This window comes from Phyllopteryx taeniolatus, chromosome 17 (assembly GCF_024500385.1).
Source record: "Phyllopteryx taeniolatus isolate TA_2022b chromosome 17, UOR_Ptae_1.2, whole genome shotgun sequence".
NCBI lineage: Eukaryota > Metazoa > Chordata > Actinopteri > Syngnathiformes > Syngnathidae > Phyllopteryx > Phyllopteryx taeniolatus.
The window spans coordinates 13,184,613-13,203,162 of NC_084518.1; the positions used below are offsets into that span (position 1 = coordinate 13,184,613).

Sequence of the window (18,550 nt, forward strand, 5' to 3'; positions counted from 1 at the left end):
TGTGGTCTGGCGCAGGAGACTAAAAAAATGGTAGGATTGGAAGGGAAATGTGATGAAACAGAAAAGAGAGCCGAGTGAGAACCAAACAAGAAAAGTCAGAAGGATTTGCCAAAGAAAGAGAAGGCGCAGATAAAAAGATAATGAGAGGAACACACACACAAAGACATGTTCATAAAAAAAAACTTTTCGGCTCTTTGTTGTAAGGGTAGAGAAAAAAAGGGTGAAGAAACTAGATTTTTTTTTCTCAGCAGGCAGAAAACGGCATGCATATTGTAGCATAAGCGGTTCAAAGTGACAACCAAAAACACAAAGTGAGAAAGAAGGCCATGAGAACAAAGATGCAAGAAACCACTCACATCCACACAACAGGTCCATTAGTACTTTGTGTAGATCACTGTGTTCCTGAATACATCACCCCTGTGGTCTTAAGATGTTTACACCTCACTTACAGCTACCTCCTACACTCTCTGGCTGTGTTAAACTACACATTTGCATGAAACAGCAAGCACCATTCCAAAACAGAATGTGTGACATGTACTTATTTGCCCAAATAACAGCTCATCCTCATCCGCGACATCAAAGACAATTTTTATTATTATATTTTTTTTGGTTGTTGCTATGACGATTTCAAGCACAAAAACCAGCAAACGCTATCGTTCGGTCTTGCCCAACCATGTAAAACCAAACAACACGTCGAAAATAAAAGTTTTATTTTATAAATGGACAAGTGCCATAGGTCGACGCATTTTACTGCAGCTAGGGTCATCTCCATTGAAGCCAATCACAACCCCATATGTATTTACAGTACATCATCACGTACTTGTCACGTACGTCCTCAAACATGTCTGACAGCTGATGTGGCTTTGATTGTGCTTGAAAGTCAGTGTAAAATATGTCAACTGTTATTTTTTCATTCACAGAGCATTATACTTACTGTTTCAGGGTAAGTTTATAGTTATGTGCACATTGTGGAATTGCCTTTTTTAAGAGAAATGTTCCTAGAATTGTCATTTTTTTGTGATGAAATTACATTAAAGACCTACTTGAAAGACCTAGTTGGGTTTATCCAAATTAGCCTCTTATTTGCTTTATTATATCTTAGAAAACCCAAAATAAAAATGATTAGGTTTTACTTGGAAACCAGAAATAATAATAATAGAAAAAAACTCACTTTACTAAATTCACAAAAAATAGATATATCTGCTTTTGTGTTTGAGTAAGTCATTCTAGGGTACTTTTTCCCCTGTAGTCTGTTTAAATCTCTTTATTTTCAGTTTTAAGTGTTAATTCTGTTATTGGACAAATTACATACTGTAGCAAAATTATTGGGGGATGTACCGTACTGGTAGAATGACAAGCTTTACAATAAATTCAGGTATATATTGTGCAATTTCAGAAATGTTCATTTTAAATTTTATCTCATAGTGTCTGAGTTAATCAGCCAGGTCAAATCTACCAATAACAGAATGAGATTTGGTGACGGCATAGCCAATGAAATGTGTGAAATTGGACTGCATGGCGACCATTACACGGTACACACTACCCTGTGGCTCTAGCTACCCACAACCCTGAAGAGAATAAGCGCCCTGAGTCTCTGCAGTTGTTCTATGACGCATAGTAAACCTGTAGCATTTTGTGCTCACACTGCACATGCTAAGTGAACCAATCCAAACACTTCAACAGAATCAAGGGGTGCGACAAAGAAGTTGTATTTGACAAGGTGAGACAACAAACTGTACAACTTCTCAATAACTCTATAACTTGTTAAAGCCAGAAAAATTGTGGATTCATTTTGTTTTGCCATAGTTCTTACACCGGCATCTTCTTGGTCGACCAATTTCGAAGCATTTACAGTTAAAAAAACGGGTCTACTACAGTTTATTTCATTTGAAAATCATATTACTAGGAAGATGATAAGTGTTATTGTGAAGCTTAGAAAGAGAAAATGAACCATGAAAAAAGATGACCCAGACTGTATGGTGTTATTAGAATAGCATGAAGAAGTATCCTTTAAGAACATTAACCAAGTGCCTGGGGCTCAATGCTGTGGCTGTGATGATTAAAAATAGTGATACTTTTCAGTCTGAAGGCAAGTTTGAAGGGGGAAATGGAGTTTCTCTAGTGAGCCACTAAAACTAATGATCTTCTCTAGATTGTTTTATGTGAGCTAAAATATATTGTGAATGAACGTACGTTGGAAATTATTGCCCCTCCTCTGTGAATTTTGAAAGGCCCGTTAGACCACGAGGGGGTTTTACTTGGAGCCTTGTATTATGATTATAATCGGTCTAGAAGCCCAAAACAAATAAAAATGTTTCATATAAACACCTCAAATGGAATAAACAGGCTGAATCCAAATGGAATTTGATTTAAAAGGATATGCAAATCACTGTGTTCTCTATTTATTTACATTTTACACAACTTCCCAACATTGGAATTGGGTTTTATTAGTAGTGAAATGAAAAGGAGTGAAATAGGAGTGAATAAAAAGGAGTGAAATAGATTCCCCATTGTATAACCCCAATTCCAATGAAGTTGGGACGTTGTGTTGAACATAAATAAAAACAGAATACAATGATTTGCAAATCATGTTCAACCTATATTTAATTGAATACACTACAAAGACAAGATATTTAATGTTCAAACTGGTAAACTTTATTGTATTTAGCAAATAATCATTACCTTAAAATGTTATGCCTGCAACACGTTCCAAAAAAGCTGGGACAGGGTCATGTTTACCACTGTGTTACATCACCTTTTCTTTTAACAACGCTATTCAATAAACGTTTGGGAACTGAGGACACTAATTGTTGAAGCTTTGTAGGTGGAATTCTTTCCCATTCTTGCTTGATGTGCAGCTGTTCAACAGTCCGGGGTCTCCGTTGTCATATTTTACGCTTCGTAATGTGCCACAGAATTTCAAATGGAGACAGGTCTGGACTGCAGGCAGGCCAGTCTAGTACCCGTACTCTTTTACTACGAAGCCACGCTGTTGTAGCACATGCAGAATGTGGTTTGCCATTGTCTTGCTGAAATAAGCAGGGGCATTCATGAAAAAGACGTTGCTTGGATGGCAGCATATGTTTCTCCAAAACCTGTATGTACCTTTCAGCATTAATGGTGCCTTCACAGATGTGTAACTTACCCATGCCATTGGCATTAACACAGACCCATACCATCACAGAGTCCGGATGGTACTTTTCCCCTTTGGCCCAGAGGACACGACGGCCACAATTTCCAAAAACAATTTGAAATGTGAAACCGTCAGACCACAGAACACTTTTCCACTTTGCATCAGTCCATCTTAGATGAGCTTGGGCTGCTGGCGGCGTTTCTGGGTGTTGTTGATTAATGGCTTTTGCCTTGCATAGTAGAGTTTCAAGTTGGACTTACGGATGTAGCGCCGAACTGTATTTGCTGACATTGGTTTTCTGAAGTGTTCCTGAGCCCGCGTGGTGATATCCTTTACACATTGATGTTGGGGTTTGATGCAGTGCCGCCTGAGGGATCGAAGGTCACAGGCATTCAATGTTGGTTTTCGGCCTTGCCACTTACATGGAGTGATTTTTCCAGATTCTCTGAACCTTTTGATGATATTATGGACAGTAGATGATGAAATCCCTAAATTTCTTGCAATTGTAGGTTGAGGAACATTGTCCTTAAACTGTTCGACTATTTGCTCATGCACTTGTTCACAAAGAGGTGAACCTCGCCCCGTCTTTGCTTGTGAACGACTGAGCAATTCAGGGAAGCTCCTTTTATACCCAGTCATGTCACCCACCTGCTCCCAATTAGCCTGTTCACCTGTGAGATGTTCCAAACAGGTGTTTGATGAGCATTCCTCAACTTTCTCAGTCTTTTTTGCCACCTGTCCCAGCTTTTTTGGAACGTGTTGCAGCCATAAAATTCTAAGTTAATGATTATTTGCTAAAAACAATAAAGTTTATCAGTTTGAACATTAACATTAACATATTTGTAGTGTATTCAATTAAATATAGGTTGAACATGATTTGCAAATCATTGTATTCTGTTTTTATTTGTTTAACACAACATCCCAACTTCATTGGAATTCGGGTTGTATGAAGAACAGTACCTTTATCAATATTTGAGCCACATGATGGAAAGAAAGTTATACATTTGTTAATGTATAACCATGAACTCTTAGTATCCAAAACACTGTGTCATCCTGGTCCATTGCTTGTCAATATTCAAAATAAAAGAACAAAAAACAATCGGAGGTGTGGAACTGTATACAATATTTATTGATGAAGGTACAGTATGTTTTCTATGGGTTTCTATTGTAAAGACAGACATTGGCTTTTACAGGGCATATCTTTGAGAGGGTTACAGCTCAGAGTTCCTGGGAATGTTCTTGTGAGGGGCACATACAAAGATTTGTCGAGGTGGACGGTGTTGAGAAGGTAAGAAGGATTGACGCCGCTCGGATTAAAAGTCCAGGGCAGCACGAGTCTAAGGCTTCTTCTGTGAGTGTGTGCAAAAGTACACTGTCACCATGATGAGTCATTTAAGATTTTAGCATGTCAGTATGTCCATTCTCCCCCAGAGACGATTCCAAAAAATTTTCACAAACCTCAAGAGCCATTTGCAATCTATTCACAACCACAAATAATCTCAGAACTTTATACAAGGGTATCTGAAAGTCTTTCAAGAGCATACATGTTGTTCAGCTTTCAGAGCCCTAGAAGACAATATACAGTATATTCATTTCGTACAGTAGAAATATGTGAAATTTGGATTTACAAGGTTTTGCCAAAGAGCAGTCTTTGCGCTATTTTTATTTTTTATTTTTTTTACACAAGTATAAAAATATATGAAACAAAAATGGTGTGAAGTAAAAAGACTTTAAAGTGTAGAACTTAGGAATGAGACCTTACATGCCAGTGTACTCTTAAAAAAAAAAGAAAAAAAAAAAAGACAAAAAACTGACTGTTGCCAATACACATCCATGGCACACTGTCACTGTAAATACACCTTGTTATCCTTCATACACTAAAAATTACAAAGAAGTGTTAGGGCCACATTGAAAATAAAATTAACATACAATTATGAGGGTTACAAAATTCTGAAAAAGTTGTACTTTTCCAAAGAAAAGCAATTTTCTTTTTAAAGAAGAACATTGTAATCTTACAAGAATATTCATCATTTTTTGTGGAGTGAAAAAGTCCCTCTCAAGCCTAAATTCAATAGAAGCCAGCAGCTGCTATCTTTCACTACAGAGCCATAAAGCCAATCATGTAACATCATTACAATTTGTTAGTTCATAGTAGGAACAGACAAAGGTCTGCAACCATCACATTAAACTGTTCGTATTGAACATGGTCTCAGTGTGTCAAAACATTTCATTGTTTGTTTGTTATTTTTATAAGATTACTAGTTTTTAAATCATCCCCCCCCCAAAAAAAAAGATTTCCTCGAAAATGCAGCTCAAAATGTGAATATATCCAAGGAGCATTTTCTTTCCAGTGTGGCTCTAATATTTGTAAATAATTGTTAGTCATGTTTAAGATATATTTATAGTTTGTCAATAGCACGTGAGATGGATTTCTAATGTCAAACATTTAATCCATGAATAGCTACTGTGTATAGCAAAACACTTTTAAACAAAGTTTAAAAAAAACAATAATCTCCTAGACATCTGAAACAAGTTGTCTTTTTGTGGCATTTTATGTGAAATAGTAATATTGTGGCGGCACGGTGGACGACTGGTTAGAGCGTCACCCTCACAGTTCTGAGGACCCGGGTTCAATCCCCAGCCCCACCTGTGTGGAGTTTGCATGTTCTCCCCGTCCCTGCGTGGGTTTTCTCCGGGCACTCCGGTTTCCTCCCACACCCCAAAAACATGCATTAATTGGAGACTCTAAATTGCCTGTAGGTGTGAATGTGAGTGCGACTGGTTGTTTGTTTGTATGTGCCCTGCGATTGGCTGGCAACCAGTTCAGGGTGTGCCCCGCCTCCTGCCCGATGACAGCTGGGATAGCCTCCAGCACGCCCGCGACCCTTGTGAGGAGAAGTAGCTCAGAAAATGGATGGATGGATGGATAATAATATTGTTAGTAGTGTACATTGTGCTGACCTGAGATGATTGGAATTTCGGGCTACTCCATCTCATCACCCATTTGCAAATAATTGAAAAGGGTGTAAATTAAGCTGCATTTCGGTGATCCTTGATAAAACTAATTGTTCTATGTTTACTGCCACATTACTGCAAAGAAACAGCTTCTACATTCATGATTACATGTTAGATTTTGGCAACAAAACAACCAAACAACCAAAAAACACCCAAAATTGTTTAACAAACAAAGCAACAGAAAAAAAATGCAAACATGTGACAATTCAAAATATACTATATACATTGTTTAGCATTTGACTAGGCATTCTATTTATGTCACAGTATAAATGTTAGTGAAAATCTTATGTTCAATTCTGTAGAAAGCTTACTGTATGTGTGTTTATTTACAGCGGTTATATGATTCAACTGATTAGTAACGTTACATGTATGTTTGATATTTACATACTGGAATTGATGGCTCTCAAAATTTGCTTTAAATTGTACCTCCCCTACATAAAACATTTAGGATTATGGTATTTACTTCTTAACACAACTCAATATATGATCTACAAAATCAACACATTTACCAGAAAGGCCTGTTTTAAATGTTTTTTTGTTTTATTTTGTAATTTTAAATGATCGACAAAAGCAGTTAAATTATCACTTGCCAAATGTCAGTGACTTGAATAGCACAGGTTAAGGATGTATATCCCCATTGATTGATATGTAAACACCAGCTTCAAGGGTCATTTGAAAATATCCATTGATTTCTATCAGCAGAGTTATTAACCTCGGTCCCAGAATGTTCTCTCCAGAAAAATAAAACGATAACTACAAGTAATATTCAGATGGAAATTAGTAATTTAACAAATTAGTCATTTATAGGCATGCAGTGCACTGTGGCTGTTTTTGTAGACACCTGAAATACTAAATGCTTACCTTTAAATCCCATTAAGCCATACCATATACTAAGTCAAAAGTTTTTAGTACATCCAAAATATGATTTTGGGAAGATATTAAAAAACCTTGCTTCTTTTGTACAATTTAAAAAAAAATCTAGTAATCGTATGCAAATAGTGTTATACTGGATGTAATGTAAATCAGTACATTTTCTAACCTTTACAAGCACCATTACAACAATGGTGCAGCCTTTATGGCTTTTAAGATGTGTGCAAAATATTTCATAAAATCCCTTTTCTAAGTAACTTAAAAAAAACAAATAATTAAAAGTACAAATAACTATTGTATTTTAATTACAGTATAGAATTAAATTGTTTTCTTACTGTTAATGATCAGACTGGGGAAGTAACCACAGACTTATGAGCACAATGAGTAAAAATCGTCTGTGTTTAAAAAAACAACTACTAATTTGATATTATTTGTGCTTTGATGCACATGTGTGTGCAAAACTACTCTCTTCACATAGTAGTAGTCATAATATGAGGTTATGTGACATTATAGAAACATTAATTTGACACAATTTGCACAGCACTACTAGTTAATGGAAATTAAAGGTCTTCTCTTGATTATCTTTTGGAAAATAAAGAGATTCCAGCAAATTTGATCAGAATAATATAAACGGTATGTGTGTTTTTTTCAGTATAGATCAATAGAAAATATTTTTTTAAATAATGCCAAGTAAAATAATAATTTTGCACGTCTGATGACCTGATACCTGTTTCATCAGTTTTAAATTACACAACAGTTAAACAACTAAATTAAATTTAACATTTCCTTTTGAATATAACTTTTGGCAATAACTGACTGTACTGCAAATAATACAAAAAATATATATGTACAGCATACGAAAAACATAAATCACAAAATGTGTAATTAAAGAAAAATATTTTTTTAGAACAGGCACCTTTTATGTTTCTCTAAGTTTTTTTTTTGTGTGTGTGTGTATGGTAAGTCAGCAAAAGTGGTATTAAAAGATATGATGAATGCAGTCCTGGGTGTTGTTTGTCGATCAATGTTGCGAGACACAAAAATAACACGAATAAAATACAAAGAATAAATTAGCAACATTTTTTTTTTTTTTTTAGTTTGGTGTCCTAGTTGACGTAATAAAGCCAGTAAACAATGTTGAAAAAGGAGAAGACAGTTGGGAAGATCATCCGCGACCACTTGTCTATGGAGTTTACATCAGTCAAGTCTGGAATGTTAATCTTGAGCTGCGAGGTGCGCCTCCTTAGTCGACTCTTCTTCTGAGTCATGTGGCGCTCCAACGTGTTTCGGCCAAAGTTGTGGCGGGCCAGCCCTGCTTTGCGATACTGCAGGGTGGAGCTGTCGTATGTTAGCATGGTGTTCCGCGGGTCATTGAGACCCAAAGCCAACTCTGAAATTCCCATGTCGTTCTTGATATCTAAAGTACTCAGCAAGATGTTTTCATGTGGGTCCATCTGCTAAAGAGAACATCAACTTTGGTCATGGTCTCTCTATGAATATACTGTAACAGTCATTAAAGTGGTTGACAAAGTGTACTGGTATGATTATATCAAACTTGATGACCAACGGACAGAGGTGGGTAGTAATGCGTTACATTTACTCTGTTACATTTACTCAAGTAGCATTTTTGACAAATTGTACTTCTCAAAGTAGTTTCAACGCATCATCATTTTTAATTTTACTTGAGTATTTATGTTAAGAAGAAACGGTACTTTTACTCCGTGACAGTGATCTACATGCCGCTTGCTACTTTTGTACCCGCACGATCTATTTTTCGGCTTGGCCTTCGACTTCCACATAGGGCGCCGTTGCGCCAATCCATCGTGTTCACTACTGTCATTTGAATCCAGTTCGCCAATCAAACGGCACATGGCAGCCACGTGACCGCACACAAAGCCTTCGCGGTCCAATCAAAGTGACTCATATTTGGGGAAATAAAAAATAAAAATCCGCCACGTGACTTGTGTTTACATTAAAGACTCCGAAATACACACCTACCCACACACACACTATCAATAATGCTGCGTTAAGTGCACACTTGTGCAACCAGATTTATTTGATTACTATTATTATTTAATTTAAACTTTATTTAACCAGGTAAAAGACCAGTTGAGACAGAACATCTCTTTTACAATGGTGACCTGAACAAGATTTGATCAGTTTATTTTCACCTCCCCTCTCAAAAAGATAAAAATAATAATAATAAATTTTGTTGTGTAAATCCTGTCTTATTAATGGTGGAAAAAGTTTTAAAATTATTTCTTTTGGTCTAAATTCTTTTACATCACAAAAACCTGGCATCACAACAGTTGTGTGTAGACTTTTTATATCCACTGCAGGCTAGTTCCTCTTTTTGTAATCTCCTCCCGTTGAGCCTATTGTGCTGTTTAACAAGTGGAAACAAACCATTTCTTGGAGCTGAATTTTCCTTCATTTGTTATTTTACAAATATTTTTTTCATTTTTTATTTTATATATATATCATTTGACATTCGTTGTGATTTAAGTTACTCACCATTTACTCAGCACTTGAGTAGTTTTTTTCACTGAATACTTTCTTACTCTTACTCAAGTAATTATTTGGAGGACTACTTTCTACTTTTACTTGAGTAATATTATTATAAAGTAGCAGTATTCCTACCCGAGTACAAACTTTGGCTACTCTACCCACCTCTGCCAACGGACTGCAGACTAGCAAACAGAAGCAGAGCGAAAGGACCTGAGGTAGCTGAGAGAATTCAGAAAGCGACACGGAATTAGCAACATTTCTGCTCGACAGGTAATTAGACCACTTCTTGTTGATTTTAATTGAATGGTCATTCCAAAAAATAACTTCAAAACGATAACCATCCATCCATCCATCCATTTTCTACCGCTTATTCGAGGTCGGGTCGCGGGGGCAGTAGCTTTAGCAGGGATGCCCAGACTTCCCTATCCCCAGCCACTTCATCCAACTCTTCCGGGGGGATCCCTGGGCGTTCTCAGGCCAGCTGAGAGACGTAGTGAGCTGAGATTCAAACCCAATACTTTTTGACTGTGAGGCACACATGCTCACCATTATTATATTATCCATCCATCCATCCATCCATTTTCTACCGCTTATCCGAGGTCGGGTCGCGGGGGCCGTAGCTTCATCCAGCAACTTCATCCAGCTCTTCCGGGGGGATCTCGAGGCGTTCCCAGGCCAGGTGAAAGACATAGTATCTCCAGCGTGTCCTGGGTTGTCCCCGGGGTCTCCTCCCGGTGGGACATGCCCGGAACACCTCACCAGGGAGGCGTCCGGGAGGAATCTGAATCAGATGCCCCAGCCACCTCATCTGGCTCTTCTCGATGTGGAGGAGCAGTGGCTCTACTCTGAGCCCCTCCCGGATGACCAAGCTTCTCACCCTATCTCTAAGGGAGAGCCCGGATACCCTGCGTAGGAAACTCATTTTGGCCGCTCGTATCAGGGATCACAACCCACAGCTCGTGACCATAGATGAGGGTAGGAACGTAGATCGATAAGTAAATTGAGAGCTTCGCTTTTCGGCATAGCTCCTTCTTTACCACAACGGACCGATACAAAGTCCGCATCACTGCATACGCCTGTCAATCTCCAAATCCATTCTTCCCTCCATTGTGAACAAGACCCCACGATACTTGAACTCCACCACTCGGGGCAGGATCTCACATTTACTTGGAGAGGGCACGCCACCCTTTTCCGACTGAGGACGATGGGTTCAGATTTGGAGGTGCTGATTCTCATCACAGCCGCTTCACGCTCGGCTGCGAACCGCTCCAGTGAGAATTGGAGATCACGGCTTGATGAAGCCAACAGAACCACATCATCTGCAAAAAGCAGAGATGCAATTCTGAGGCCACCAAACCGGACCCCCTCTACGCCTCAGCTGCGTCTAGAAATTCTGTCCATAAAAGTTATGAACAGAATTGGTAACAAAGGGCAGCCTTGGCAGAGTCCAACTCTCACCGCAAACGAGTCCGACTTATTGCTGGCAATGCGGCCCAAACGCTGACGCCGGTCGTACAGGGACCGAACAGCCCGTATCAAGGGGTTCGGTAACCGATACTCCCGAAGCACCCCCCACAGGACTACCCAAGGGACATGGTCGAACGCCTTCTCCAAGTCTACAAAACACATGTAGACTGGTTGGGCGAACTCCCATTCACCCTCGAGGACCCTCCTGAGGGTACAGAGTTGGTCCACTGTTCCACGGCCAGGACGAAAACCACACTGCTCCTCCTGAATCTGAGATTCGACTTCCAGATGGACCCTCCTGTCCAGCACCCCCGAATAGACCTTACCAGGGAGGCTGAGGAGTGTGATACCCCTGTAGTTGGAACACACCCTCCGGTCCCCTTTCTTAAAAAGGGGGACCGCCACCCCAGTCTGCCAATCCAGAGGCACTGTCCGCGATATCCACACGATGTTGCAGAGGCGTGTCAACCAGGACAGCCCCACAACATGACGTGACGCTGAATTCAAATCTTGCTACTTGCTTTACTACTGCAAACTACACCTTAAATTGCCAGTAATGTCTTTCAAATTCCTATTTCCACTTTCGCTGGAAATGTGTAATCTGGGTAGTTTTTAAACTGATATTTACAGCCTCATGTGCCTCATAAAATGTGAATAACCTTGGCTTATAAAATATCAGTTTGAGTCAGTGCAGCAAATATACTACATCAGTTTGCATTACCTTATTCTTTTGGTCGCTGAGTCCAATGGTAGCATCGTCCATAAAGATTGGTTCCCACATTGAGTCATGACCATCCAGATCCCTTTGTTTCATCCTCGCATACAAGGTGTCATCTCGCCCAACGACATTGCCCACCAGCCACTGCAAGAGCACACAATCACCATGGTTACTTAGCCAGTCAAACAGTAAGAGTTTTGGTTGTGTAGGTGGGTATAAGTTGCCAAAAACATACACTTTATACAATAATTGCTCCTTCAGAGTTGATACAAATCACTTCTCAGAAGATTTTTTTCCTTGGCTTGATTTGACAGGATTAAATATGCTGTTTTCATCATATGCATATGTTATAGCAGCTATTTTAGGTTCAGCTCAATACTGCAGAGTACAGAAAAATGCGAAAGCTAAGATAGCTCCAGAAAAGTAAGTCTGAAAAATCTGAGGTAAAATGGTTTACCCTTGCACTTTTCACAGTTGAAGCTCTAAGAGTTGCTGTGAGTAAACTCAGGGACAAAACGATTAATCCTGACTTTCACCGAGATGCTGAATTCTGACATCAGCAGTGCAGACCACAGACAGAAAATCTTGGTTTTAGGTTTGGACTGGACTACTGACATTCAAATTATTGCTTGACAAAGCTGAAACTGGTTTGCAGAAGCTAGCTTATCATTACGCTCTAGCATGTTGTTGTTGTTTTTTTGTTAGTTTTTTTTTTTTTTTTTTTCAGGATTACTGTTAATCTATACCATAAGAGAGGAGTTCACAAACTTCACACAGAGACTATATATATTTGTTTTTATTCAGAAACCAGTTTGATTTCAAATCTCTAAGAAGCTTGTTGGGCTAACTTTTACTGTGAAATGTTTTTCCTCTCCAGATATTTTGTCAAAGAGTTTCATGAATAAACTGTATTTCGCACAAATAAATTATGAATACCAACTCTTCTCTTTTAAAGTAAGTATTTTTCACTTGACTGCATTCCACTGTGGTGAGCTGAGCTAGTCTTACCTTGTTTGGATCCATTCTCATCTTTTCATTGTTGGCTGTAGCCATCTTCTCAGCGGCCCTCTTCTGACGCTGAGGGCCCCGTCCAAAGAAGATGTAGTTGACAAGCGCGTACTCCAGTAGGGCCAAAAAGACAAAGACGAAGCAACCCATGAGGTACATGTCAATAGCTTTGACATAGGGGATTTTGGGGAGGGTTTCTCTCAGATGGGTGTTGATGGTAGTCATGGTCAGCACCGTGGTAATACCTGGTGTAAAATAAATAAATAAATAAATAAATAAAGAGCAGAATTATATCAAAAAGCCATTGGAAGTTTTAAGAAAGTGCGAATGATTTATTGCAATTGAAGATTTATTCCTGCAATATCTAATTCTTATGCACGAGACACCACCTCTTTGCTTTATTGATCCCATCAGAAACTGTGAAACTTGAGGGCCTTACCCTTCTAACCTTAAACCTTGCATCTGGAGGTGTGCTAATTTTACATTTTTAATTAATTATGTCAACTTTGGTCTTGTTCAGAGAACGCCCGCTGAAAAAAAGTTTTAGATGGTTCCAAAGGTTTCGGGGAATGGTTACTAGATTTAAATTCTCTTCCAGTCTTGGTTGTATTGACTTTCAAAGATGTCTACCAGAAAGCTACAAGAATTTTGTATTGAATGAGATGGCTCATTCAAATTCAGTACAGTATATCATTTTAAATATTTGAGAAATTAAACGTGTTGTCAGCTTCTGCAACATTCTCGAATCCTTGGAGTGAACACTAGTTATTTTTGTATACATCTGTCACAAAGCTGACCATTGCCCAAAATACAAATAGGATCAACGAGGAGGAAAAAATTAAAAATAAAACACGCAAGACTGTTTTAAAGCCTAAAAACAAGGTCAGAAAAATAAAATTGAGAATCTCATATAGATTGAGGGGTGACTAAACATTGAGTCACCCAGCTGACACGTTTCCATTATGAGGCATTAACTTTTTTCACTAAATCCTGTGGATGACCCCGACCTCTGTACACCCCCCCCCTCCCCAAATTACTAAATTCAGCTCAGTCTTCAATCAGCGAAATTGCCTTGTCAACTAAATCGAAGGATCCGTAGAAGGATGGGTGAAGCTAGATGGACGGTGTGGGGCCATAAGAAGACAGGGAGCTTGCAACAAACAGTAAGCGTATGCATCAAAGAACCCTCACAAGCTGTGGTGTGATTTACATAATCGAAGTTGACAGGAGGAAATTCTTTCATCGAAATAGTGAAAAATTGTGATCAATCAAATCTTCCTATAAAGCGTTTCCTATGAAACGTGTGCCTTTGTTCATCATTGTCGAACTGAGCGTCTGTTGTTTCTGCAATGAGTACTTTGGCTGCTTTGAGCGTGGAATGGAGGGTTGATTATTGGATGTCTACAAAACCTTCTGAGGAAATCTAAGCCTCTAAGCTCTCAAGAACCCGCAGTACGAACTGTTATCATGCATGAGCATACGGGACCTCAGCAAAACTCTTAAAAAATCATATCTCTTGAGACTACAGAGCAAAAAGTATTTTTCTTTTTTTTCCTTTAAGCATCTTTGTGTTTTATTTTTTGATGATTTCACCACAAAAGGGTACCTGACTCACCTAGAGCCACTCTGGCAGCAGACGCGTCATAGTTGATCCAAAAGGAGACCCAGGAGAGAATTGTGATAAGGATTGAAGGCATGTATGTTTGCAGGATGAAGTATCCAATGTTTCTCTTAAGCTTAAAACTTAAGGAAAGGCGTGGGTAAGCTCCTAGAGTTGACAAAAAGGGAAAGTAAATTAACCAACATTCAGTGCTTAATCATCCAATCTATCATAATTTCTTGTGTATAATGCGCAGCCATGTATAATACGCACCACTAAAGATGACCTCAAAATTCTGGAAAACCCTTCTACCTATGTATAATGCGTTTTTACAACGCATGATTTTGCTTCTGCCCATATGATCAAAACATGAAGTATTATCTGTATTTTGTTAGTTTTTTCCCCCCAATAATTATTCTGAAGTTAAGCACTCGGTTTGAACACTTAATCCTTTTTTTAATTTACCTACTCTTATTTTGAAATTCACAGCCCTACTTTTATTTAGTAAATTAGAAAACACACAGTAGTGCTCATATGTTTGATTACCCAGGCAAATTTTGTAAGATGGGTACAATTCTTTAAAGAAAACATGAAGGACCAGGCGAAACACATTTCATTTTATTTTAATGGGATTCAAATTAAACGGTCAAGCATTTCAGAAAAGCATTATCATTCAACAAAACATAACCAAAAGGAAATTAATGATGTTTGTTGTTCAGTCATCAGTCATATGAAAAAAATAATAATAATAATTCACATATTCTGCCAGGGTATGTAAACTTATGAGCACAACTGTACATATATGCAGTCAAACGTACCCCTGTCATATTGGAACTGAAGTGTAGGCTACACCTTTTTTATAACCACTAGGTGACGTTGGCATTTTGGAATGAAAGTGTACAGCTTTTTCATAACCATTAGATGGAGACATACATTTATAAAATGTGCAAGTTTCTTTCCATTTGCCCCTATACCTATGTATAATGCGCACTATTGACAATTTTTTTGGGGGGAGAAATGCGAATTTTACACGAGAAATTACGGTATATTAAAATTGGCACTATTTTTAGGGATGCAGGGATGTGCAGTGTTGAATGTAAAGGAATTTGGATGAGTGAATTTAACATTAGAATGACGGTCAGTGACGGTCAAGTGGTAATGCTTCAAGAGAATGCAAAAAGCACTAAATTCAAGTACCGTAATTTCTCGTGTATAATGCACATTCCCCCCCCCCAGAAATTGTCAAAAGTCAATAGTGCGCATTACACATAGGTATAGGGGAAAACGGAAAAAAAACAACTTTAACATTTTATAAATGTATGCTGCCATCTAGTTTATGAAAAAGCTGTACACTTTAATTCCAAAATTCCACCGCCACCTAGAGGTTATGACAAAGGTGTACACTTTCATTCCAATATGTCATCGCCACCTAGAGGTTATGACAAAGGTGTACACTTTCATTCTAATATGCCACCGCCACCTTATGGTTATGAAAAAGGTGTAGCCTACACTTTCATTCCAATATGACAAGGGTACATATGACTGCATATATGTACAGTTGTCTTCATAAGTTTACATACCCTAACAGAATTTGTGAAATGTTTTTTATTTTTCAACTATGATTGATGACTGAACAACAACCATAATTAATTTATTTATTGTTATGTTTTGTTCAATGATAATGCTTTTCTGAAATGCTTGACCATTTAATTTGAATCCCATTAAAATAAAATTAAATGCGTTTCGCCTGGCCCTTCATGTTTTCTTTAAAGAATTTTACCCATCTTACAAATTCTGCCTGGGTAATCAAATATATGAGCACAACTGTGTGTTTTCTCATTTGCTAAGTAAAAGTAGGGCTGTGAATTTCAAAATAAGAGCAAGTAAATGAAAACGTATTGCGTGTTCAAATAAAGTGCTTAACTTCAGAATAGTTCTTTGGGGAAAAAAGCTACAAAATATAGATAATACTTTGTTTTGATCATATGGGTAGAAGCAAAATCATGCATTGTAAAAATGCATTATACATAGGTAGAATGGTTTTCCAGAATTTTGAGGTCAACTTTGGGGATACGTATTATACGTGGATGCGCATTATACACGAGAAATTACGGTAGTCCCCCTCAAGTGGTACAATTTGGAGTTTACATTTCCATAAAAATAGACCTTGGAGGGCGAGCAAACCTTTCTGGCTTGAACCTCATCATCACATTGACGTAATCAATGTAAATAAGATGTAATGTGTTTAGTGTTTGAGTCTCCAGAGTAATCATTTTATACACTTATGATTAACATTTTACAATTGTACGACAGATAATGTTAAAATATTATTACAAAATGGTCATAACAGTGAATTGACATGACCATTTGACCCTGAAACAAATTATTATTTCCCGTTTTTTGTATTTATTATTTCCCCTTTTTTACGTTGGGGAAAATAAATATGAGCTAAGAAGAGATAAACCAGCATCCAAATTGTATTGCCGTCAACCTTAGAGGTTAAATTGCTTTTTAATTTAGGTTTGTTGAAACTGTAGCCAGAAACCAGTTCTTGTTGTCCAGCAAGAAAGTATGTACAGTAGCTCTACAATTGTTGGGGCTTTTAAAATTGTGATCCAAAACACACTAAAAACAAAATTTTGAGATCCACTATTTTTATTGGATATTTTTCGGTGATGGTGATGTCATTTGATGTTGTTCAATTTCAACTTGTAAAATGTCACACAAAAGGTCTTACGAGAGCGTCACATCGAATTGCAATTTACTTGAAAGTCATGCAGGCAGAAAAGGGTTGAAGGGACAGGATCTACACATGAAAACACTTAAGAGTCCATCGGGCCATGGCAAACATCTGCTATTTAATTTAGTTAATTTAAGCACGAACCACTGTGAGTCTCACTAAGGTTTAAGTTCATAGGATAAAGAAACCACAGAAGGTTGAAAGTAACACAACAAAGCCCACCAGTATGCGTTATTCATTAGATACAATGACACTGGCTCTCCTTGGCCATAAACTTGACACTTGAATTGGATAAACGCCAAGCACATGCTGATGTTTGCATCTTTGAACAAACTCAGGGTCACTCCTTCCATTCTGCCGCTGACATCATGCTAAAAGGGAATCCCCCACACCTTCTGTAGCTACAGAGTTAATTTAAGTCACAATAGCAGGACAGCACTTTGGCAGCAATCCTTAAATTATATTAATGGTACTGACACAACAAACAGACTTTTCAAACATTGTCCATTCTTACGCAAGTAATGGAGTTATGGTAGCTTGTAACCCTTTTAGGTAGGAAAAGCCCCTTCTTTCATTACTCTGGCTACTCCAGAAAGAACATACAGCAGAACCACTGTTCTGCTTACACTTACGTTGCCTGCTTTCATGACCATCTCATGAATATGGAAGCACAGAAAGCATTAATATTTCAGTGTATCAGACAACATTCTTTTTGTTTATCACGTTTAAATAAGTCATGCTGTCTTACATCTCAGAGGGTAGCTCCTGATATAAACTCCATTTGAATGTTTTCATCTTTACAAGCTACAGTACAAGTAATTAGCATAGACGGTATTTTTGTATCCGTCCAAGTCCAACAACGACATTAAATTCCTATTTCAGAGCTGTTGTTACTTGATGAAACTAAAGTTCCTTGATCAACTTTTGGGCAAATTAATGATGAATTAATCGATTTGCATTGGATGGGAGAATCCCTCTTGGAATGTTCTGAGCTCTGTTTTTTGTAGACTGCTACTAAAACTTCTCACAGCAGATGTTATATTCTTCACTTCATCTTCTTTAGACCACTAGCTAGTTGAGATTGAATTAATAGCGCCTCTGCTGCTTGCAACCAAGTAGTGCACCACATTATGTCTCACTTAATTCAAGACAAAAATCAAATAACTATACCACAGCCTGTTACAGTGTTTATTGTTACAAGTGTTTCTACTGTATTCATGCGAATCATGCTCCTCACCTGTCGAGAAGACGACGTTCTTGGAGATGAGCTTGTGATCGACAATGGAGAACTGTGGCAACTCAATCTTGTCCACACCTGTCACAGCATTGTTGCCTCCTCGCCAGTAGAACTCAATGTCGTCTGTTGTGTAACCATCTGAGATGGAATACAAAGTAGGTTAGGTAATAATTCAAAGTACCTGACTGCTACAATAGCTGGAGCGTAATATGCTCCATTATGCTCCATTCAAGGCTGTTGGAAAATTGGAAATA

The 18,550-nt window shown here is 38.1% G+C and overlaps 1 protein-coding gene across 2 annotated transcripts in view; it reads right to left on the reverse strand.

Annotated features, from left to right (window-relative positions):
- Window positions 1-4,241: 4,241 nt before the first annotated feature.
- Window positions 4,242-18,550, reverse strand: part of LOC133467437 (gamma-aminobutyric acid receptor subunit beta-2) — a 63,125-nt gene continuing 48,816 nt past the window's right edge. The window contains exons 6-10 of one of the 2 annotated variants that reach the window (XM_061752306.1): window positions 18,297-18,434; window positions 14,335-14,487; window positions 12,720-12,964; window positions 11,715-11,855; window positions 4,242-8,475 (exon numbers count right to left, since the gene is read on the reverse strand). In XM_061752306.1, coding sequence (XP_061608290.1) covers window positions 8,125-8,475; window positions 11,715-11,855; window positions 12,720-12,964; window positions 14,335-14,487; window positions 18,297-18,434 — 1,028 coding nt within the window. In that variant the 3' untranslated portion in view covers window positions 4,242-8,124. The remainder of the gene's footprint in view (window positions 8,476-11,714; window positions 11,856-12,719; window positions 12,965-14,334; window positions 14,488-18,296; window positions 18,435-18,550) is intronic. The other variant, XM_061752307.1, reaches the window with a different exon arrangement.